The 25154-nt window shown below is 41.1% G+C and overlaps 2 protein-coding genes across 2 annotated transcripts in view; one reads left to right on the top strand and one right to left on the bottom strand.

Moving 5' to 3' along the window:
* LOC108795137 (ras-like protein family member 11A-like) overlaps nt 1-19101 on the bottom strand; it is a 34194-nt gene extending 15093 nt beyond the window's left edge. Inside the window, exons 1-3 of the mRNA XM_018566328.1 lie at nt 18787-19101; nt 14834-14890; nt 10940-11022 (exon numbers count right to left, since the gene is read on the bottom strand). Coding sequence (XP_018421830.1) covers nt 10940-11022; nt 14834-14890; nt 18787-18907 — 261 coding nt within the window. The 5' untranslated portion in view covers nt 18908-19101. The remainder of the gene's footprint in view (nt 1-10939; nt 11023-14833; nt 14891-18786) is intronic.
* Nucleotides 19102-24856: 5755 nt separating this feature from the next.
* The window catches only part of LOC108795141 (ubiquitin carboxyl-terminal hydrolase 12-like), a 45287-nt gene continuing 44989 nt past the window's right edge, over nt 24857-25154 (top strand). The window contains exon 1 of the mRNA XM_018566332.1: nt 24857-25078. Within this exon, the coding sequence (XP_018421834.1) occupies nt 25031-25078 (48 nt within the window). The 5' untranslated portion in view covers nt 24857-25030. The remainder of the gene's footprint in view (nt 25079-25154) is intronic.

Here is a 25154-nt window from a genome sequence, read left to right as displayed (position 1 = left end):
TTTTAGGTGGGTGGCCTCTAGTCCTTGTTATGGAGTTTACTGTAAAAAGTTTATTGCTGATGTTGCCATTACCACTAAACATTTTGCACATCAAAATCATGTCCCTTCTTAATCTCTTCACTTCCACTTCTCCTACACAGTTCCCATCTGTGTTTCTAGCAGTGCTCACCAGGACACAGAGAGATGATAAATCTTCTCAGCTTAGACAAAACAGCAATAAACCTGGCAAAGGTTCTACTTTCAAAAACTAGTAAAAAACATGTTTTGTCTTTGGATACACTTTAGGTGTTAAAATGATTTGAGCAGAAATATTACAACAATGATTAAATATGCAAATGTAACCTTAAAAGAGCCTAAAGTTGGCCATACACTGCGGAGTCAGCGGGACCTGAGCAGTGTGTGGTCCTATCAGCATCACTCCTTTCGACAACAGTTGACTTGAACTGGTCCGAAAATTCTTTGCTGAACAGGAACTGCAGCCATTCAGCTATAGTCACTGTTTCAGTATTGTTGGGCACTGAATGTTTTTTCTCATGTCTGTGTGTGAAGTGTATGTCCAGCTGACATCCCAAATTAACTTTCCTATTCACTATAGAGTTGCAGGAAAACTTTTTCAACAATCAGTTTAAAGTTGCACAGCGTCTAATACAAACATAAATAGTAAGTCACACAATGTGACATTATATAAGTTATCTGGCTATCACTGTCTCAAACAGTTCTCTTTTACGGGGAGAGTATAGTATATTTTCAATGAACACAACTTCCCATTTGTTTCTGCGGTATTTATCTTTAAGTCATTTTTGGTGTACATTTTACAAGCTTCCTCTTCCTTTTTATTCTATGTAGAGATTTGCAGATTAGCCATTAGAGAAATGGCATATTAGCTAATATAATCACCGACAACTGATGAGATAAGATAGCTACACAGGAAGTGGATGGTTTTCAATGGGATTGATTTACCAAACGCAAATAGGATGTTCAGTTTGCAGGGGAATTTTCCTTTAGCTTTGTATATAAGGAGAAGTCCTGCTGACTTTCATCATCCAATCATGTACAAGCAAAAATTATGTTTTTTTTATTGTCCTTTTACATGACAGCTATTCTTTGTTTCCTTGCAAAGTAAACAGCCTATTTGCCCTTGGTAAATAAACCCCAATAAGTCAGCTGAGTCAAAATCATTCATTGTGGGAGGAGTAAAGCATATCCATTGTGTAGCACTACCAAGCAGGAAGCATATCCTGCGTATATGATAAAAAAATATGGCTCCCCACATGTACATAAATAATTACAAAGTATGCGTAGAAATATTTTTTTTAACACACGTTGGTAAGATTAAGAGAATAAAGCCATTGTTTATTATTACAACTGAGATCAATTGACTTGTTTCTTAGTGCTAATTGCACCAAAACTGCAACAGTTTCAAGTGTGTGTTCAATGGTCAAAGACTAGGTGCAGTGGCAATTAAACTGACTACTATCTCCAAGAGGATATAACTAGACAGAAGAGTCCTCAACATCCAGTTATTGTAAAACGAAGGTATAGGATTTTTTAGATATACTGTACACACTTGAAACTGTTGCAGTTTTGGTGCAATTAGCACTAAGAAACAAGTCAATTGATCTCAGTTGTAATAATAAACAATGGCTGTATTCTCTTTGATGAACACATTCACACACACTGCCTAAAAGAACTGAGCACAAAGCACATAGTAGTCATGGATGTATTATAAGAGTCATATAAGTAAAGACATGTACTATCTGCACAGCATAGTGTAAGTCAAATATGACAGGGTGTTCTCTTCAGTGTAAGAGAACAGTCTCAGACGTGATTATGTTGTAACCATAGTTTATTAATTCCATACATCCTTATAAAAGACATATGGGTTGGTTCAAATTTATGTTTGCAAGTTTTGTATATGCTTCATCCTTCCTATATTTATACTGGCCTTCCCGGAAAGTGTCACTACATGTTTCATTGGATATAAAGTAATAGTGTTCTGGCATGCATAAGGAGATAGTATGTTAGTCAATTTTCTAATTAAAAAACAGTCTTGCCCCATCAGCCAAAGATACAGATTGATTTACAGACACGTCACAATTGCTGCTGCTAGAACCTGGAGTTATTACTTTGTTAAAATAACTAAAGAAAGTGACCTGTTTCATTAAAGACCCATTCACAGCAGATGCATTGGGACTTTTTTGTCCAGTGTAGCCCCAACAAAACTTGCCTTGTCACAGATGGGCACAGTTCACACCACTGCGCTACAATGATGTGCGCTGAAAAAAAGTACTGCATGCAACCGCCTCGCACCATGCAGTGCCCATATAACTTAATGAAATGTCACTTGTGATGAGCTGTAAAGACTTTTAAAGCATCTCCTATAGACAATTTTGAGTATATTCTTTTTATGGTGTTTCACGATCACTCAGCAATATAAAATCTTGACATATTTGGTATCTATTTACTCGACGCAACTTCATCTTTTATATTTGGCCAAAGAATGTGGTATTACATTGTATTTGTGTGTGCCAAAATGAATGTACATGTATTTTTACTGAAAATACAGATGTGATATATAGTAGTGAAATTATCATGTGACATATAAGAATTGGAACTGCCACCATTTTATTCTACATGGTCACTGCTTTCATCAAATATATACAGTGACATTTACTCCAGAAATCTGCAGCTACCTTTGCACATAATTTACTATCACTTGTCACTGAGTTCTTATGTCTTGCACCACACAAAACAAATTTGCATATTAGCACCTGTGCTTAGTATCAGTGACAGCTGAAAGTCAGAGTCACAAAGCTGTTCAGACACTTTTCTTATTAAGAAACTGTAGTCTGATAAGACCAACATAGAGCCGATGTTATCACGCAGCCACACTTACTGGCTTAATATAGTCATGTGAATACTTGAACATTTGAAAGATAAATAAGTTCACTTTCATTAATGATTCATTTATCAAGATCGATGTACTGTTAATTACGCTAAAAAATGATTTTTAGCGTAATTAACAGGCAGCACTCCGTCCATGACAGGTTACACAGTGGGGAGGCTTTCCCTGCTGTGTAAACTGTCACAAGCTGCTCTGAATAGGGAAAAAGCTGTCAGCTTCAAACTTAAAGCTGACACCTTTTTCCTCCATAATACTAGATGAGGCTCTGCCTCACCTGACTGCACGTACCTGGTGTGAAGGTGGTGTGAACTGATGGGGCCAGGAATTACAAGCCTATGTCCCATTACAACACAAATTCACCTGCTGCAGAGATTAAAAAAATGTATTAAATGAATAGCTCACTCCTCTCCCTGTTATCCATCGGATTAATCTTTGCAGATACTGGCAATCAGCTCCAGCACAAAAAGTCTCCCGTCACTAATAACTTATTTGTGGCTTCTTTATGTTGCATGATCTACTGAAGAGAGCACAAATAAGTTATTAGTGCTGGGAGATTCCCTGTGCCAGTAGATAATTGCTGGTATGTGCTGGGATCACAGCACTGTCCGTAAATGCTGAGTCGGGGTCCAGGTTGCCATGCATGCACTGTGGCGCAGTAGAACCCCATAAACTTCTATAGGACCAGGAGACAGATCAGACTAAATGCCCAAGATTTCTGTGTTTTTTTTCTTAATTATTGTTTGTTTCACAATAAAGTGATTAACCTTAATAAACCTATAAAGTGGTAGGCATGTTTTTAATTGAAGGTTGTGATGCAATAAAACAGGAAAAAACACCGGGGGGTGAATACTTTTGCAAGGCACTGTATGAGTTTGTGGAACTTTGTGCTGTATTGTTACTGTGATCTGGCGCAGCTTCTGAATGACGTGCCAAAAATCTTACTGTGAGCTTTAGAGCTAAATATTCTTCTAGCGGAGGCATCTGCCACGGATAAAATGAGGTGAAGGAGCTGAAAGTAGGCAAAATAGGATACATGTGGTCTGCAGAAATTCTTTTGTAGTTTATGGTCATATGTCATAGAAGAAAATTGTTAATGGATGTACAATAGTGAGGCCACCATCACTGAGTGTTAGCTTCTAAAAATATATATTTTTGCGAACACAATACAGCAGATGTTTATATTTTAGAGGCATTGAATGTACTGTGGGAGCACTGTTGAATGGCACTTTAATGCACAAGTACAATAGGTGCAAATGGACTCGCACTGCATACTGACACTCACACTGAAGCGCACTGCTGGTTTGGTATTTTATTTTTTGTTGCCATGCACTGGCAGCCCATTCTTGATTAAATGACTCCCTTAATGGAACATACGTTAATTTGCATGCAGTACCGCAGCGCAATGGAATGGCATAGTTTGAAGGGTGCCTGCTGGTCATATGATCTGTGAACCAATATGAACAGGAGCAGATATCGGATCTTTCATAGAATAAGGTACTGATGACACTGGAGCACAGCATGACACACTGGGAGATGGTTGGGGCCTTTTTATGAGATTTCTAGGCACAGTGTTTTCCTAAAAGCTAAAGCTGGGTACACATGGAGCGAAATACAGCCGATTCAGCAGGAATCATCCAAAATTCAACCCGTTGGTGACCCTATCCCCTCAGCAGAAGTTGATCATTAGATAGACTTTTGCCGGAACAACATGCAAGCACTGTGTGGTCAGTGTCACTGTCAGAATATAAATGTACACAGTGGAAGATTCGTTCATCCATGCTGTTTAGCGTGGATCAAGGAACCTATGTGTATCCAGTATTACAGTATGTGTAGGCATCTCTTGTGTGCCAGCTTCATCGTAGGAAATTATATTTTCTATGTTTGTGCGGGGTCCCCTTAGACTTAAAAGAGAACTATGGGGTAAGTGTTTTTCCCCATAGTTCTCTTAAGGGTTACGGAAGGACATAAACTAGCATCCTCCCGTGACCAAAAGCTCAGGATATCGCAAGCTACAGCTATTATAGATCACTGGTTCGGCCTCATCTGGAGTATGCGGTCCAGTTTTGGGCACCAGTGAACAGAAAGGATATGCCTTGAACTGGAAAGAGTCCAGAGGAGGGCGACCAAACTCATAAAGGGGATGGAGGACCTGAGATATGAGAACAGGCTACTGAATTTTAAATATGTTCTCATTGGAAGTAAGGAGATTAAGGGGGGACATGATTTTCATGTACAAAATGTTTACCGGGGATAGTAACATTAGCAGCAAACTCTTTACAATTAACTCCATGACAAGGACGAGAGGCAACCACTTAAAATTGGTGGAGAAAAAATGTCATCACAAGGGGCGAATGGGTTTCTTCTCAGTTCTCTGTCACATGCTGTGATTTCAGCGGAGAGTGTGGTATCGTTCAAGAGGCGATTGGACGATTTCCTCAGGGACCGTAATATACAGAGGTACAAGTACTCTTAAGAATGAGAACACACAGGGACCTATACATACGCACACATCAGTAGGACCATACACACAATAGGTTGAACTTGATGGACATGTGTCTTTATTCAACCTCAAATACTATGTAAAGTATATCTAAAAACAAAACATTTTTTTAAATAATTTTGGATAGGGAAGGTTTTTCTTGCCATCTGTGTCCCATTGAGGAGATTTCATTTTCTGTCCCGTAAACACAACAGAAAATAAGAGAAAATCTCTCCAAAGTGAGGAAGCTGTCACAAGAACGAGAACTCCCATTGGAGGATTTACCATGTTCTGGAGACCAATATAGATTTTAGATTTTCCTTCACAGTCTCAGTGGCAATGGTCACCAGGACAAATAGAGAGTGAAGCTCACAGGATAGAATAAAACATCTGAAAGGGGTTTTAACTTTTAACTCCTCACTTCTTGATCCAAAACAAAAAAAAAAATAAGTTTTGTTTTTTTAAAACAATTAACACTTAAATACAAAAATAACTCCAGAAAAAATGTTTCTTAAACATTGCAGTGGGGCTACCCCCGCATTGCAAAGGTTAAGTGCTCGTTTTTGTCTAGGTTAAAAAATAACAAAGGTATATTCACCCGAAGCTCTGAGCTGGCCAGTTGTCACCGTGCTCCCTTCAGCCTGTCTCCTTCTAAGCTGCAGCATTGGAAGTTTCCTCACCGTCCTCACCGTCCTCATGTCTTACACTGGAGGGAATTTATCAAAACTGGAGCAGAAAAAAATCAGGAGCAGTTGTGTATGGCAACCAATCAGCTTTTCTGTTCAGTTTGTTCTTTTAAGATTTGAAAATGAAACAGAGAGACTGATTGGTTGCCATGCACAGCTACTCCAGTTTTGATAAATTCCATGCACAGCTACTCCAGTTTATAGAACATGGTGATTTACAGGAACTTAAGACTGCTGCAGTGGAGGGGGAGAGAGGCCCCAGGGACTAGTCTAATAAGAAGCCAGCTCCACGGTTCAGGTGAATATAACTTTTTTTTTAACCTAGATAAAAAGGCGCCGTTAACCCTTGCAGCAGGGGTAAATCCCTGTACTGCAATGGTTAATAAAATGTTTTCCTGGAGCTCTTCTTTCAGTATCATTTAAGTTAGAATATGTTATAGCAATATTTTAAGCTAAACGAGTTGCCCTTTAACAGCTGATGCAGCCGTGATCTTGGTATCTTCTTGAAAATCTCTTAATGTACAATTGATTTTGGCAGCTGTACAGGTGCCCGATCACTTGTACCAGCACTTTGCAATTGTTTGATCAATATTTCTAGGGCTATTATTTGCTGCTAACTCTATATGGACGAGCAGTAAAGGCTTTTAAAGCGCCGCCTACTGAGAATTTTGAGTACCACAGTTTTTCACCATTGCACGAGCGTTCACAGTTTTAAGCCTTGACCTATTTAGTATCTTATCAAAGATGACTTCATCTTTTATATTTTGCCAAACAATTGTTATTATATTGAGTTTCGTGCACTAAAATTGATTTTAGTGTAGTTTGTTCCTAAATACAGCAATTTGATAAACATTTGAGCAAATATTGTAAGACATAAAAAAATAATACAGCTACCATTTTTTTTATTTTACAGGGCTTCTGCTTTCAGAAAATATATAACTGTTTGAGGGTTTAAAGTCATTTTCTATCAAAAAAATTCAGATTTTAGCCTGTGTGTGCAAAAGTTTAAAAATTGCTCTGGTCCTTATCTGGTTAATTAAATTCAATATATTTGCGCTCACATGCTGCTTTCCACTAAAGCATACACCTTGTGAAGTGAGGTATTTTGTTGAACTGTGTTTTTGCAATCTGCAGTTTATGGCTTCTGTGTTAAATCCATGTTGTCAGGTATAGAAAAAACACTATGCTATAAGCAAAGCTAGCTCCTGACTTCGAATAAGTCCAGACTCTGTAAATCAGCTTTGGGATTCAGGGTTAGTTTATTTGTATTTAAATGCTACACTGCACTTACTATTACAGTTATTTTTCACTGTAAACTTAAAACACGAACAGCTATGAAAACACAACTGAATCCAGTTATGTACTTATTAAAAACTATTACACATTTAAATACTTTTAGCACAGGAACCTGGATTTATTCCAGGGACGTGCGGTCAGGGGAGGCAGAGCCTCACCTAGTATTATGGAGGAAAAAGCTGTCAGCTTCAAGTCTGAAGCTGGCAGCTTTTTGTCCATTCAGAGTGGCTTGTAACAGGTTACACAGCAGGGAAAGCCTCCCCGCTGTGTAACCTGTCATGGATGGAGCGCTGTCTGTTAGTTACAGGCCAAAGTGCCATTGGTCCAAGCTGTCCAATCAAAAAAAAGAAAAAAAGACACAGAGCACATCGATCTCTGAGCCTCAGCAGTGACAAGCAAGGGAGGGACACGGAGTCTACTCCCTTCCTCCTTACTCCCTCACACTAGCTTGGTGATTGGGTTGGGGGCGGGCTTCGTTGTAATGGGGACAGGGCTTCTGCTGGATATGGGGCAGGGCTTTGGCAGGCTGGGGCGGGGCAATGCCTCCTTCAGAACTGAAGGTACCTCATGTCACTGATTTATATTAGCTTCTTGTAATGTCCACAAGCATGCAGAGTGGAGGAAGAAAGAATATGCAGTGTGAGACAATTAGTCTCTACTTCACTCCACTGTGCTGTCAATGTAAAACTGCAAGCTTGCTTTGGAAAAGCTCAGTTCTCGTGAACAGTAAATCAGTAATAATGTACTCAGTGGTGCCAGTACATCTCCTCAGTTACCTTCCAGAGTGCCAAAAGAGTCCCAAAATCTGATGTGTTCTATTATGGAAATACAGATTTTTATTAAAAATGTGTCCTTGGCCTCTTATCTCCTGGTAAGAGGCCTCACGGCCTAGCCAGTCAATGTGACTGAAGGCTTTGCTGACCAAAAGCAGGTCGAAAGAGGAGAGAGAGGTAAGGAAGTTAGTATTTGTATATTAGAATGCTTTGAGTACAGTACTGGGGTTTCTGGGACATTCTATAAGGTAACTGCACTAACATTTAGAAGGCACATGCCAAATAAGTACAGGTACAAATATTGTGCCATTCTAATACTGCATAGTAGGCAGAAAAACCTGGCTCTCTGCTTTACATAGTCTCGGCATGCATACAGGATATGGATATGATCTACTTCCAGATGATTCAGCATTTTTATATAATACATACATACACAAGGACAGCCAGTCCAGTACCCACAATAAACAAGAATGCCTGTGACTCATGCCTGAATGATTGTGTTTAAGATATGGCCCTCTGAGATTTGTGGGATTTTGTGTTGGTTATTCAAGTTGGATGTTCTCCCAATACAAATTTAATATGGCATTAACCAGAATGCTGACAGCAGGATTTGAAATGTTCTCTCTGATGGGACTAAAGAATAATTTCCATGCGCTGCTAAAGGACTCCCAAGCACCACTTCTGTTATCTGTTTTCTAAACGGTACAAGACGTGCACTGTGTACCAGGTCTCTGCACCCGCAGTAAGAGCAAGAATTCCTGACAATGCTTTCATATGGACACTGTTGCTATGGAAATCTGCTTGGCTGACCTTACCGGGTCATTGAATCACTGAATTTGTACAGGGAAAATGGACCAATAATTTAGTGAATCTAGTTTAACTCCAAAAAACATGATGGGAACAACCTAATAAAAATTCATACCAAAAAGTTCCAAATACAAGTAAATATATTGTTTTAAGCTGCTATCTATGTGAATTAAAATTATACAGAGGGTTATTTTTACAGGAACCTGCACTTACTGCAATTACTTTTGCACGATATTCTAATTATTTCACCTGTATATATATTTATTTTTTTATTTTTTTATTTATTTTGATATTTGAAAGCATCTTTCTTTTGTAACACAACATGATGTCCACTTGTCTTTCAGCAAAAAGAACACATTACAATGTCTCACTGACTAAAGGTTGTGGAAAACATCCTATGTGTCCAAGTCCCAAGAATTAGGGTTTTTCTCAACAGAGCCACTGGCCACAGCAGTGCTCTATACTGTTTAGCGACTCCCAATGGCTCTCCACACCTCTCGTGTGACTCTTACACACCTCCCTCGTATGTAACTGGCTCTCTAAGACTTCCTTGGCTTCCTCCCATGCGCCTCCAACACACACAGCCACCTTGCTCCACTCAAACTCCAAGGTGGAGTCTTCCTGACTCCCGCACAGCGACCTTCCCTGTCTCCCAGTTGGAGCCCTGAATATTAGCCAGCATCTTTTCCATAAGGGCTGTGCACAGGTATGCAATCATTAGGTGCTGACTACTACTAAACCCCGGACCCAGGAATGGAGATTTCATCCCTCCCAATTCTCTTTGAAATCTCCCAGTTCCAGGATCCCAACTATAATCCAGAAAACCTGGAAAACACTGCAAAGCCAGCTCTTTACCTATAAAAGTCATTGCTTTCTGGAACCGCTCAGCCCCTCTGGCTGAGAGTCCTGGGCGACTCTGTTGCCAAATTACATTGTGGCATTGCCACGCACTGCCAAGATGTATATATAAAATGTAATAAAATAGCACTTTTAAGGACAAAATATGCAGTCATTTTTCCTGCAGACATGCTAACTTTCAGTCCCTTTTTGAAACCCACAAATGTACAGACTTGGTACCGAAATATTGAAAAATAAAAATGGGATGAAATGGTAGTAACACCTGGACAGAAAACTGAAGTTCTCAGCAGGTAGGCTGTTTCCTGCATGCATCTCATGTCTTCATTTTCAGTTTTGACTTGAGAGTCACCTAAAGATTAGGACTGGTCTCCACATATGTTCTGTATGCCTAACACTATATGCCTGCTGTACCCGTATTGTTATGTTCTGAATAATATGAAGAAATAATAGATTTTAATAGATCCAATATGAATAGAGATGTATAGAGTTATAAGCACAGGAGGTTAAACTGTTGTTTCTTCTTTAGTACATCAACATAATTAGGTTATATATAAGCCCAAAAACTAAATTATAATATTTTGGAGATTACCAGTCCTTAGAAGTAGCTAAATTTTTTTTTTTTTTTGGTAAAAGGCATTTCTGCAAGCAAATACCTGTTAATCTTGCCAGAAATCACCTAAAAGTGATTAGGTTAATCACCTAAAAGCACAAACAATGCTTTTAGTTTTTCTCTGCAAACTAAAAAAAACTCTCACTCCCCATGTAATGGAGATGAAGAGAGGAAGACATGTTTGAAGTCCATCCTTGGTGACAACCATGACTTCCTTCCACAGGTACAGTGGAGTGAGTGTAGCCACCCAGGTACGGGAAGTGTGTTATTTGCAGGATTGCCAGGTGGAAATAAAGGCAGAAAGCCTGTAAAAAAAGGAAAACTAATGCATCTAAGGACGGTTAAACTGTAATGATACTATATGTATTTTCGTGCTTTTTTGTGTTTTAATACACTTTAAGTAAAACAGAAATTTTGATTTACAGACCACTGGAAGCTATAGACACAAAGGGGATTTAACATATACTAACATTCTAATAGAACTATGGTTTGTTTGCTGTAGTATTCTGTATATAAAAAGCTTACCTCCATCGATACATAGGGTGTATCCTGCACTTGGAGTGAAATTTGTACCCCATCAATTGCGACCTTTCTTGAGTATAATGCACCTGTACAGTAACAAAGCAAGTTTGATATGAAACCATGTCTCCTCTGTAGTTTTGTATTCATAATTTTAAAACATTTCATTTTTTTAATGAAGACATGATGACTTTTAGTTCTTTTATTTTAAGTGAAAAATTTCCAGACTGGGTACTTAAAGTGGCATTAAACCTTCAGGGTTTTTTTTCTGTTTTATGGTGGGCAGATTTGCTTAAAAAAAAGTTATTTTATCCTTTATTTTTTTTTAATTTCCCCGTTCTCCAGTGGTATCCAGACCGCAAGCCCGCCCCCCCTTTACAGGTGCCTCCATCAGCTAGCCAACTGCTGTGGAATCACCCGTACGTGCACGGTCACAGCCGTGTCCGCACCTAGCTGAGTGCGTCCATAGACACACACGGCGTGCGGCTGGCCATGCCCTCACCCTTGCAGCCATAACCTGACTGACAGCAGAAGGAGCATATGGCTCCTCTGCTCTTAGTACCCTCCCCAGCAACCAGGAAGTTCTGGGAAACCCGTGTATATTCCTGGTCGCGGTGAAGAAAAGTGGCTGTAGGCAAGTGTAGATGGGACAGGGGTGTTTGAAAAGGGTGTTTTTTGCCTTGATGCATAGAATGAATTAAGGAAAACAACACCCAGCCTTTAATACTACTGTAAATAAGCCTTGGGGAGAAAAAAAACGTATTTGCATTCGGATTTATGCAAAGTGGTCTTATTTTTGACCTGTCAGGAATCCATAATGTGCTTTTGTTCATTTGTGTTATTTATATATTTTAAATCACACGTTTATTTTATGACATTTGGTATGATTTATTGGATTTTAATCCCTGTGACAGGCACCCAATCAACAAAAGGAGCCTGACAAAGTTCTAACCGTTCCCCACTCTATCAAAAACTGGCACAAAGGTTTTGCTGGGTGTCCCACTTTAACTAGTACAGCTGTCAGGTCTGGATGCCCTTTAGTAGATAGGTAGACTTAAATAGAAACATTAAATTTTTTACCCCAGTCAGCATTAAAATATTAGTACGGTAGTATGTGCAATCCCCACCTTCCCAGATAGCAAAATGCTCTAAATTTACTCTAGGGAGAGATTAAAGTACCTGATCAGATAGAAGAGGCCATAACTGCACAAACAGTGCTGAGAAGTGGTTTTGTGGGAGGGAAGAATAAGCTAAGTATGCCTCAGCTTTAAACTTTCCTAGAGTAAATGAGCATTAAACTTTGGTACAAGGGGGCACATACTACTATTTAATTTACTACTGACTTAAGTTCGGCTTTAACTGAAACGTACCTTGTACCTGAAATGTACCTAATGATCACTGAGGTGCTTTTGGTCTTTTATCAGTCATTATTTTCTATTAGGATATATAGTATATATACAAATACAGTAAGTGATTTAAAATAGTAATTTAATGTACATATAACATTTTTACACTGGCCTAATAAATAAATATTCATGTCATAATTTGTGTTTAGCCTTGTTTACTGGCATGTTGTGGGTTGCTATCATGAAGTTTTTACTTTGAGATGTAGACCAGATATTGGTGACCTGGGTAACACAGCTATTATTATTGTTTACTGCAATATCAAAACACTAAAATAACACTGGAGAGCAGGAGCTCTGAAGACGTAGCTGGAAGTCTTCAGGGTAATATGAGGAAGTACAACCTCGAAGAAAGGGTAATGGACCATAGTTTACACAAATTACTTCCAAGGCAAAGACATATAGCATGATGTTTAGCTCTCAGTGGACTTAAACCACAGTACTTAAATCTCAGAAATCATTAATTTCCTGCACAGACAAAAGTGAAATACTGAGATCTGCCCTCCAGTGCAAGCAGCTCACTCCCCAGCATCCATGACACAATTTAAATCTGCATCCCATTACACGCCGCTCACTGCCCAATATCCATGCTATAAGCGAGATCTTCCTCCAATGCCAATATCATGCTACCCATTACACACAGCTCAGTCCGCAGTATCCATGCTACAGGTGGGATCTTTACCAGGTTGCACACAGCTCATTTGCCAGCATCCATGCCACAAGTTAGTGCTGCCCCAATAACACACAAGTCATGCCTCTTTATTAATGCCACAAATTAGGTCTGCTCCTCCCAGGTACACACAACTCAGTTGCAGGTACCCATGCCACATGTGAGAGCTACCAGTGTCATAGCTCTCTCCTCAGTATCTATGCTACAAGGGAGATATTTCCCCAGTTACACACAGCTCACATACCAGTATCCATCTAACATGTGAGATCTGCCCCACTACACACAGCTCACTCCTCAGTATCAATGCTACAAATGAGATATGTCCCCCGATCAGTGGCGTCACAAGGGAGGTGCGGCCCGCACCCGGGTGCCACCATTGGAGGGGTGACACCAAAATGACTCACAGTCATTTTGGTGTCACCCCCCTCTGAAAAGTCGGGCGCTCGGTCATGGACCGAACGCCCAACAGTATCAGTAGAGAGGAGGTGACCCGGCGGCATAGCTTATCCCGCCGGGTGACTGTCCCCTCCTCTCTCTGCGTAGCGTCCATCACCAAGATGATGTCATCGCGCACGCGCGTGGTGACGTCACGCGCATGCGCAGTGACGTCTCGGCAGGGTGACACTCGGTTACCGCTCAGGGGGTCACCCAGCCTCGGGACGCCCCTGCCCCCGATTACACACATCTCACATACCAGTATACATGTCACATGTGAGATCTTCCCCCATCACATACAGCTCACTCCCTGGTGGCCAAACTACTAATGAGATGCCTCATCCTTCTCTATTATAGTCAGTGATTCATCCCTCTCTGTGACATAAAGTGCATATACCTCTGTAGCTCTCTATTACATGCAGTGCCTCATATCTATTACATGAAGTGCTACATAGCTCTCTTTTAAAAGCAATGACTCATACTTCTCTGTTATACACAGTCACTTATACCTCTCTGTTACGGGCAGTGCCCTATATCTCTGTATAATCCATAATAACGCATACCTTTGTGTAAGGCATCATACACACGGGGCGATCTGGCCTCTTTTGGTGGCAGGAACCCACGGATTACAGGCACAGCAGCTGCATTTGAATGGGACATCTGGGATTCCCACGACAGAAATCAGTAGGTTCCTGGAGCAGCAATCCCAGATCTCCCCATGTGAATGGGGCCTTACAGTTAGGTTCAATAGTACAAAAATAGAAAATAATAAAATTAAACTTTAAAACAGTTGTTTGAAAGAAATTTTAAGGTGGGTTTCGAATTAAGGTAGACACATGTTACAATCTGATTACGCAATCTCCTTACATTTACCAGCCATGGAAAATGTACTTCCAGTTAAGTAGATCTTCATAATATATTAAGACATGTCAGGCTGTGGACAGGCTTTCCCTGTGGTAAGTGGATGGAAACGGGACAAAGATCTTGCAGGGTTTTAGATAAATAAAATCTTCAACTAAGCCAGTGGGAAAGAGTGGTAAGGACACTAAAAGTAATTGCTACAATTTGGAATGATCTTTTTCAAGGAACAAAGACACATTACTAAGGACCAAAATGACAAATAAGAACATATGATTTAACAAGTAAGATGATATAAAGAGTGCATACACCCAAAGTCTATTATAACGTAGCATCTCTTTGTGTACAGCACAAAGCTTTCCTGAGAAAGCATAAGTAGGGCCAGTTAAATCACAGTGGTCTTTCTCAGATAATATTGATTGTACATGTTGTGCATTTGCAAATGTTGACACAGACAGAAAATTTGCAGGCTTCTCATTTTGTAAGCACATGCTGGGTAATTGATCTCCCTCTCCACCCTCTTTACAAACTTACCAGTGTTTGCTTCATAGTCTCCAATAAACCTCTTTGTCAGAAATCTTACAACCAAGGCTAGGACAAAGGAAAAGAAAAAGCTTTGTTAACGTGACTTAGGAAGTCTCAAGGATTACATATTTATTGAGTCTTAAATTACTGCCTCGCTTCACATAGCAAATGTATAGTATTGCTTAATAACCTTGACTAACTTAGTGTAAACTGTAATAGAATGTTTCGTTGTCTGACTTGACAGGTGTTAGCAGAGCAGGGTTGTAGTCCACTCAAAAGTATGCATCTAATAATTCATTAATTGATGATTGTTAAATATTAATTCCCAAAGTTCATCCAAATTGTGATGTCTAGAAACAAGCATATACTTGACGTGGAAATAATTAGTCATTTGTTTTCCATCACTGGGCAACCTAAAAAGGCAAGTAAAAGTGTTTCAAATTTTTATTTGATATTAAGAGAACCGAGTCCAAAAAAACTTTAATGAAAAACTGAATTAGACTCAATACTAGTCTTATAGTCTTATACTAGATGAATAACAGAAATGTTTGTTAAACACAGCTTGATTCAATTAGGATTAGATGCGTTGGAAGCATACTATACAATAAATTCTCCAGCATCCTGTAAATGATACATTACTTTCATCCACATTATATTTTAGGCATATAGCCTCAAGGCAGAGATGCTGTTTTAAGTTCAGATTCCAAGTTTTTGGGCACCAAGTGATACTGTTAGTGTGCCATTATTTTGGGGTCACCAATGCACCACTTTTCATAGACCCTCAACTATTATATGTGCCATACTTATTATTATATAGGATTTATATAGCGCCAACAGTTTGCGCAGAGCTTTACAATATAAGGAAGGCATTACAATCACAATACAATTCAAGACAAGGTGGTAAGGAGGGCCCTGCCCCTGAGGGCTTACAATCTAAAAGGGAGGGGGATGTGATACATGAGGAGGTAGCCGTGTGGGGATTAATTGTTTGAGAACGTGATGGTTGAGTGGTTAGGTTGAGGTGGGATAGGCTTCCCTGAAGAGATGAGTCTTAAGGGATCGCTTAAAGGCAGTCAGAGTGGGAGACAGACGGACAGGTTGGGGTAAAGAGTTCCAGAGGATGGGAGAGACTCTAGTGAAGTCCTGGAGGCGAGCATGGGAGGAGTTGACGCGGGAGCTGGAAAGCAGGAGGTCTTTTGAAGAGCGGAGGGGACAGTTAGGGTGATACTGTGAGACAAGGTTTGAGATATAGCCAGGGGCTGAGTTGTGGATGGCTTTGTAAGTCATTGTTAATATTTTGAATGTTATCCTTTGGGCTATTGGAAGCCAGTGGAGGGATCGGCAGAGGGGGGTTGCAGACACTGAGCTGTTGGTTAGGTGAATGAGTCTAGCAGCAGCATTCATGATAGACTGAAGGGGGGATAGCCTGTGTAGAGGTAAGCCAATGACTATACTTCTGAGAACTAAAATCTATCGCACTATAGTCCAGTAAAATGGATGAAGTATTTAACTCAGACCCCCCAGAATACATTTGAGGAGCCATTCAGACTGTAAATAAACAGTTTGAGAACTTCTGCATTAAGACTTTTATAAACAGGGCAAGCAATACAGTTGATTAGGCTGTATTAGAATTAGGCCTGAGGTGCTGAAGACGGCATGAGTAGAATATCCAGTGTGTGAAATGGAATATCCATTCCTATGACACATCTGTTTGGGCATGAGGAAATTATATGATTTGGATGAATTAGGAAAGTTAAGAGATCATGTCCTCACTGAGGACTCTAACTATAATGTTTGTTACTTGTTGGAGGATATACACTTTGATCACCAATTGCCCCAGTTCATTGCCTGGAACAGACATTGTCTTACATCTTACAACTTCAGTCCAACAAGAGGATAGAAAGTCAAAAAATACATACACATACAGATACTGCATATCCTACATATTTATGTAAAGACCTATCCAATCCTGTTTATTCCTGCATTATTTAATCCATGGGAAATTCACTGAGGTACTTTTTGTGCCTAGGCGTTCTAGAAAAGAAGTATGTGTTGTACTTTCAGTGTATTGGCCATTAACATGTAGCATTGAAAATGAGGTTATACATTTGCCATGTATGTATATGTACCTTTTAAACGAAAGTACAGCATAGTTAGTGGACATTAAAGCTATGTATTTAGCAAATAGTTATTAATATAACTTCTTCCGTTTAGACTTGGTGTACTGTTGTGGATGTATTGGAAGGTTTTATTTAGCATGATCTTATGCTGCTTATATATTTATTCCCATCTTCTAAGTGGTTGTGTTTATTTTAATCATTGTTTTCAGAATAATAAAGGCACATAACACATGTTTGAAATTAAAATCATATGTATTGTCTTGAATATTCTACCAAGGGACTCCTACAAAGTGAGTCATGTGACACTAATTACATAATTACCAAATATATACTAACAGATGCCTTTGTTACCACCCATAACAATGCTTTTATAATTATTTAAAATGGCTTCTTGTCACCTATGTATACAAATATTGTCCTATATTAAATATGAGAGAAAATACAGACCATCAGCTTACGCTGCACAGAAATGATGTTTCTATTTTGATGACTAAGATGTCCAATTGTCATTTCTTCTACTGTAACGTAAGCATGTATAAAGATATAACAAGGTGCGTGTAGCCAAAAATAGAGATGGTCAGAAGGTGCCTGTTAAGCGAGATGCACATCCATCATGTAATGTAAAGCCATGTAAATACAAAACTGTCATGATTAGTTTATATGGTTTACTAATACAAGCTTTTATAACAAGTACTGTGCTTGATTTGTAGGGAAAGGAATATAGATGTATTTGCAATCTAGACACTTTAAACAGCTTGACACGTTTTGTTAAAATACGTGCCATCTAGGGATGTTCAGATACCAAGTACCTTTTGATACAAGTACAGATACTTTTCCAGCTCCAAGTCTAGACTAGAGAAAAAAAATCAAAAGTGAGGAGGCAGCTGTAATTTTTAAAGAGCATACGGAGCTACTGGTATCTGTGCATCCCTGTTTTAATGCGTGTTTTACTAATTTTTAAATTTGTTTTATAAATATATATAAGGGATGCACCAACACCATTTTTTCAAGTACAAGTACTGATACTTGTCCACGTACTCCCAGATACAAGTACTGATACTTGTCCAATACTCCGAGATACAAGTACTGATACTTGCCCAAGTACTCCCAGATACAAGTACTGAAACTTGTCCAAGTACTCCCAGATACAAGTACTGATTCTTGTCCAAGTACTCACAGATACAAGTACTGATACTTGTCCAAGTACTCCCAGATACAAGTACTGATAATTGTCAAAGTACTCACAGATACAAGTACTGATACATTTTTGTTTATTGTCATGTGACAGTTTTTCTAAAACAATACAGACTAATGATTTCAGGACAGTGGTGGAGCGTCAGAGCCAGGTCCCAGCTGCAACCCTGGGAGTCCTCGTAAAAAAAATACCTAGTATCGGCACCGGCATCTGAACATCTCTATTGCCATCAATTTGTGAAGCAGTCTCCATGTATATTCTGCTCTAACTTTGAGCACATTACTATAGAGAAAATTGACTGCAGTGCAAATTGTGATGAATGCAATGATCTTTGTGTTTTAACATAGGGCTGATTGTAGTCCTCTATCGTTAACTGTCACAAACCAAACTATAGATGATTGACAAGTGAAAACCAGCTGCTTCTGCTAGAGTGAACACAATTAAAGCTGTGTGCCTTCACGTTTGCTACTACTTACAGCTAACTGAACATCAGAAGCCTTAGAGACCTGTGAAAATGATTATTTTACCTCTGTAATACAAAGTTTAATAAACTTGATCACTTTTATCATGATAAGTCAATACACAAAGTAAACTGGACTGAAAAAAACATTCCAATTAACTCAGAACATAATAATATACTCTTTTACCTGTTTTTCCAACACCACTGCCCCCCAGTACCACAATCTTGATGTTCCTGTTAGGGTCACAGTCCAACAGAGGATACTCAGGGATAGGAACAAGTAGATAGTTGTGAGCATACTGGGACATAGTCTGCCAAAAATATTACGGGCAATTGTCCAGCTATTAAGGTTACGTATTGATATTAAGTTCCGTGGCTTCTTGACGCTAATACCATGGTTTAGAAGCAAGTAAAGCTGGTGAGACGTCCCTGAGAAAAATCCAACTTCCCAAACTGAGGGTCTCCTTCAAAAGCAGAAGAGAACTTCTCTCTCCCAGCTTGAGTGAAAACTGATTCCTACAGTCTCCAACCAATCAGAATACAAGCGTTGACATTCCAAGGGGAGGGGTTCTGGGAAATGGTGATGTTAACTGTATCTTCTCAGATGAGTTACACTTTAGATAACCCTGTATACATTCTGCATCTATTCCGAAAAGAACTGCTACAAAGAGGACGTAGCCGACACAAAAAGTAATGTAAATAAACATTAAAATGAATATCACTCTTATTCCATTTTTTACTTCTGCTCCGTCTTTAAATCTAAATATTGATGTATTATAAAAATGTGTGCTACATATTTATGCATTTGTTTTTTGAATAACGATACTAAACATGATTTAATTATATAAATACAAATGCATTACATGAGACTTTCTGCTAATTGGTACAAACATCCTCCTATGTATTACAAAGTGATGTAAACTAGCGTATTCAATAGGACATAAAATGTGGCTGCATGATGGATTATAATAGACTGGCATAAGAGGTCTGATATTCTGTACAGAAACGGTTAAATACAACTGTTTTCTTCAGTTTGAGAGAGTTCAAGCTTCAATGATTTAATCCTTAGTCTTCTGAGATGCCCTGCTAGAGGGAGACACAGAACAATAAGGACTCCCACTCTGTGAGTCAATTGTAAAACATGCAGCCTTTCATAGACTGCTACAAAACTCACCATTAACTGCTTCTTCAGATCCCAGCGATGATTAACTTTACAAAAAGCTTCTGGGATTTTGGTTTGAACTAATACAATATATTAGTTGTATTGGGGTTCCAAGTCTCCCTAAAGTGTGTATATATATATATATTGTAAAGTGTATATACATAAATAAAAAAGGAAAATTGTATACTCAGCTATTGGTAATTTTCCTTTCCTGACTTCAATACATGACAGCATATGAATGGGTTTATCTCCACCCCTCACCCAATCACAGGACTAGTTATACTATAAATAAAAGTCACCTTCACGGCAACCATTCTTGTAACAAGTACTCAATGTAAAAGCCAAGGAAGGGTCCCATATTGGCGTCAGGAAAGGAAAATTACTGATAGGTGAGTATACAATTTTCCGTTTTCCTGACACCAACATGGCAGCATACGAATGGGACATAGCAAGCTAAAACAAGGCAGGGTAAAGTTGAGATATGTATCTATTTACACAATTGTGAAATGGATTCAGAACCAAACTTCACCATGGACAAGACTCCTGGATAGACCCTGTATTGGGACAGGAACATATACCAGGTTACTGCCTTCCAGTATAACTCTGGAGATACACCACTAAATCTATCCATAAGGATGACATCCTTCAGTAGAGTGAACCCAGAGATTGATCTTTGGCTCCATCTGCTTGACCGGCCATAATGCATGTGACCTAGTGGATGCAGAAAGCCCCTTTCTGATACCGCCAGAAAGATGAACAGATCAACCTGAAAGAAGAGGTGACCTCTATGTACTTCCTCATTTAAGGCACGAGCTGAAACAGAACTTTAACCTGGAATACTGGCAACAAAGATGTCCTATTTAGATGGAAGGATCTTCCAACCTCTGGATGATGCTGGGAGAGAGAAGTAGGATTATACTTTCTGGGAAATGGTAGCAATAAGATGGTTTGCAGCCTAGCCTTGACTATCCAAGTCAGTGGCGGAACTACCGCCGGTGTGCCTCAGCCTGGGGGGGCTCAGCACAGTCCTGGCCTGTGCATAGATGGTATCCAGCGAGATGGGGGACCTGCCAGCTGCCGGATACACTTCTTAATATCTCCACACTCCGACGCCCTGAATTAGGGGAGAGGGGGGCGTAGGCTACACGCACGCCCGCTTGCTGGATACCCAGATATTATGGGGCCCCCGTGAGGAGGGAGCTGCGAGCCGATGATAGTGAAGACAGTGAAGACGGCCCTGCAGGGTGCAGGCACATTGGACTGCTGTGAGGACCCAGCAAGCAGGAAACAGACACTGGGTTTTTCTGCAGCCTGAATCCCCCACCAGGAAACAGCAGAAGACCAGCCAGAAGAGGTAAGTATAAATAATTAATTAAAACAATTATTATTTGTAGCCTGAGGTTGTGTAAAGTACAGCTGGTATTTGTAGTGCTCTATAGCAGGTGCCATTCTGCATTGCAGCAATGCAGAATGGGACCCTCTATAGAGGACTACAAATCTCAGCAGTACTTTATACAGAAATGCTATAGTTGTATAAAGTATATACAGCCGAGCGCTGTGGGAGGAGAGCGATGTGAGCGGCCGGCGTCTCTCATCCCACACCGCTCAGCCTCCTATCACAGTCCGGTGTTCTATCGCAGATTGTGACTGCGTTAGAATGTGTGACCGCTGACATCATCACACTTTCTAATGTAATCACGCCCATTTTTTTGGCGGTAGAATGTGTGACCCGTCACGTGGTCACACATTCTAACGTAGCCACACCCATTTTTTTCTGGGGTAACAATGTGTGACCGGCAAAACGTGTAGAATTCAAAGCTTTCTCCACCGTTCTTGGGCAGATCGGCATCGCAGATGGTATGTGCAGGAGAACCGATGTGCCCCGGAACAGCTGATCGGTCCTGAAATCTCACTTCTACCCGACTTTGTATTGCACTCGCAATACACTGGAAGAGCGTTGTGTGGGCGGAGACAGCCCGCGCTGTCACAGGAGGCTGGGCTCTTCTCCCTGCACCTCTCACTCAGCCTCCTGTGACAGCATATCAGAGAGGAGAGCGGTACAAACTCAAGACCCTCCTCCCCGAGGAGATTGCTGTAAGAAAAACTATTTTACGTGAAAGGCACCCAATGAGTTGAGTTGATTCAGCCAGAGCAAAGCAGCACTGCAAAGCCATAGGAAATAGTAGTCAAACAACCTAAATGAAAGAACATGGAGTGGATACTATTTGTCATCTTGTCCATGCATGTGATCATTCCGACACAACCTTAGTTTCTGATGATGCAGCTGAGTCACATTTTTCTCCGGAGTCACAGGAAGAGGAGGCCAAGCAAGTGTCTTCAACATGCCGCCATGGAAGAAGCATCCGAATATGAAGGACCCCAAGAGACCATTTCCTGCACCCCAAACGTCTGAAGATATGGGGGAGGCTTCCCTTATAAGATAGCCTTTAGCCACCTGAACAAAGGGAACTTCGCAACCAGTAGAGGCTGAACCTGTGCGGCAGGCCAGAAGAAACCAGCAGTGACGGTAAAAATCAAAAAAATATTCTTTAGCATAACCGGCTTGAGCAGTGAGGACAGAAAAAAAAATGGTTGCCTTAGGAGGCATCTTTTATTTATAGTATAACTGGTCCTGTGATTTGGTTGGGGGCGGAGCTAAACACATTCGTATGCCAAAAAAAAAAAGTCACAACCTAGCTAAGCAAAAAAGTAACAGACTTCCATTGGATAGTTAGTCTAGGTTCAGCAAAGTTATGTTCCCAAAAATGAGGTCAGCTGGCTACTTCAATATATTGAATGACTACTTTGTTGCATCAATAGATTTTTTTTTCTTCCAAGACGGCAGGGGCATATTCCAAGATGACAATGCCAGGGTTACTTGGGCTCAAATTGTAAAAGAGTGGTATGAGATATCATTTTCAAACATGGATTGGCCACCACAGAGTTCAGACCTTTTCCTGTCTGTTGCCCTTTCAGCAGATTTCCCTTCTCACTTCCTGTCCTGGGGACACAACAGGAAGCGAGAGAAAATCCCTTAGGCAATTGTCACCAGAACAAATGTGTCCATTGGAAGATTTACCCTCACCTCTTCTTCTGTAACTGTAAAATTTTGGATTTCCCATAACTTAAGCTGGCCATACGCTTACTTTTTTTTTAAAATCATGGCATTTTTTTTCCACCTAACTTTATTGCTATCACACAGGAGATAACAAGCCTTGGTGTGATAGCAAGGTAGACGGCGAGGTATGAATCCACCGGCGTCCTGTTAATGTGGATTGACGCCGGTAGATTCATACCACGCGCCCTATATCTGACAACTGGGGGGAGGAGTTGCTGCCCGCCGCAACGTGATTGGCCGGCGGCCGCACACTCCGCCGCCGGGACACCTTACACCGGCCCCCGCAAGTTCACCGCTGCCGCCCCTCTGCCGGGCCTCGGTGGCCTTGTGGGAAATCCGGGCCCTATTTGTCCCTTTTATTTCAAAATGTTCACTCATATTTTATCACAGCCGCGGGTTCCAGTAAGCAGCTTCTCTGAACTTCCGGTCCACTTATTTTCTTATATTCTCTATCTCTCTCTCACCAACAATGCTCAGCAATGTTTCCTCTTTATTGCTCAGTGACCAGCGTTGGCAGTCAGTGAGAGGGAGTAGTGGCTGACTTTGGCAGTCAGAGAGAGGGAATAGTGCCAAGCGTCGGCAGTCAGAAAATAGGGAAAATAAGTGCCTGGCGGTGGAGGTTAGAAAGATGGAAAAGTGCCCGAAGTTGGCAGTCAGAAAGAGGTAAAAGTGCCCAGTGTTGGTGGTCAGAAAGATGGAAAAGTGCCCAGTGTTGGTGGTCAGAAAGATGGAAAAGTGCCCGGAGTTGGCAGTCAGAAAGAGGTAAAAGTGCCCAGTGTTGGCGGTCAGAAAGATGGAAAAGTGCCCAGTGTTGATGGTCAGAGAGAGGGAAAAGTGCCCGGAGTTGGCAGTCAAAAACATGGAAAAGTGCCCGGAGTTGGCAGTCAGAAAGAGGGAAAAGTGCCCGGAGTTGGAGGTCAGAAAGAGGGAAAGGTGCCTTGAGCTGGTAGCCAGAGAGGGGGAAAAATGCCCGGTGTTGGGGGTCAGAGAGAAGGAAAAGTGCTCGGAGTTGGGGGTCTGAGAGAGGGAAAACTGCCTGGCATTGGGGGTCAGAGAGAGGGAAAAGTGCACGGCATTGGGGGTCAGAGAGAGGGAAAATGCCCGGCGTTGGAGGTCAGAGAGAGGGAAAATGCCTGGCGTTGGGGGTCAGAGAGAGGGAAAAGTGCACGGCATTGGGGGTCAGAGAAAGAGAAAATGCCCGGCGTTGGGGGTCAGAGAGAGGGAAAATGCCCGGCGTTGAAGGTCAGAGAGAGGGACCTCCAATGATCATCGCATGTAGGTGTTACTTGTTGCAAATGCAGTCTGCCTGGAAATGCCCACTCCTCCAGATCAACAGCCACCCATCAAGACTTATGATCTGCCTGCATTAGATAGAGAAGCTAAGAGAACCATGGATAGTCACTGGGTCTAAAATAGAGTATGTCAAGAAAAAAGGGTTTTATTTCTAAATTCCTTTAGCATGTTGATTAGGGGGGCAAAGGAGGAACCAGGGAAATCAGAATAATCTTCAGCGTTAATAACAATTCTTCAGATAAAACTCCTCATGGCCATGTTACTGTATCCACTTAGATAAATACAGGTATTACAGAAGTAGTGGGGGATGTACCGCATTCATTCACAGTAGAGAAGTCTCCATCTTCAATAAAACATAATCCGTGTTGTCACTCCAAAGAAAACAGAGAAAGAGAAAATGCCCGGCGTTGGGGGTCAGAGAAAGAGAAAATGCTCGGCGTTGGGGGTCACAGAGAGGGAAAATGCCCGGCGTTGGGGGTCACAGAGATGGAAAAGCTGTCAGCCAGGATTCACCCATCCATTTAATGGATTCCATAGGAAAACTGTGTGAATTTTGAGTAAGGATTTATGAAGCATTGTTTACTATCGTGGCAGACAGGTTCTTCTAAGCTTTGCCCCTAGCCCCCTCAGTTTTCCTCTGACACACTGCCTGCCATAGAGTTTCCCTAGCTCTTTCCGCCCCTGGCCTCTTTGCTGTGTCGGAACGTCTGCTCCAGGCACTCTCCTGCAGACGGCCATGTTTCCGGACGGATTAGTTTGTATGTAGCACAGCGGCGGGCGGAGCGCTATCCCGGGGACTCTGCTGCGGCTGTCAAGGTCCGAGCTCCGGTTGATGATGGCGACGGCGGAGGAGGGCGGATGGACCTACCAATGACCGTCCGCAAGATCGCCTCGATCTGCACCATGGCAAGTGCGGGAGGGGGTCTGGGGGGCCCGGGGGAGGAGAGGTCTGTCTCTGGGGACCTCCATACCTGCACACAGC

The sequence above is a fragment of the Nanorana parkeri genome, unplaced genomic scaffold, assembly GCF_000935625.1.
Source record: "Nanorana parkeri isolate BGI_ZX_2015 unplaced genomic scaffold, ASM93562v1 scaffold938, whole genome shotgun sequence".
NCBI classification, from domain to species: domain Eukaryota; kingdom Metazoa; phylum Chordata; class Amphibia; order Anura; family Dicroglossidae; genus Nanorana; species Nanorana parkeri.
This window is presented reverse-complemented; position numbering and strand designations above follow the sequence as displayed.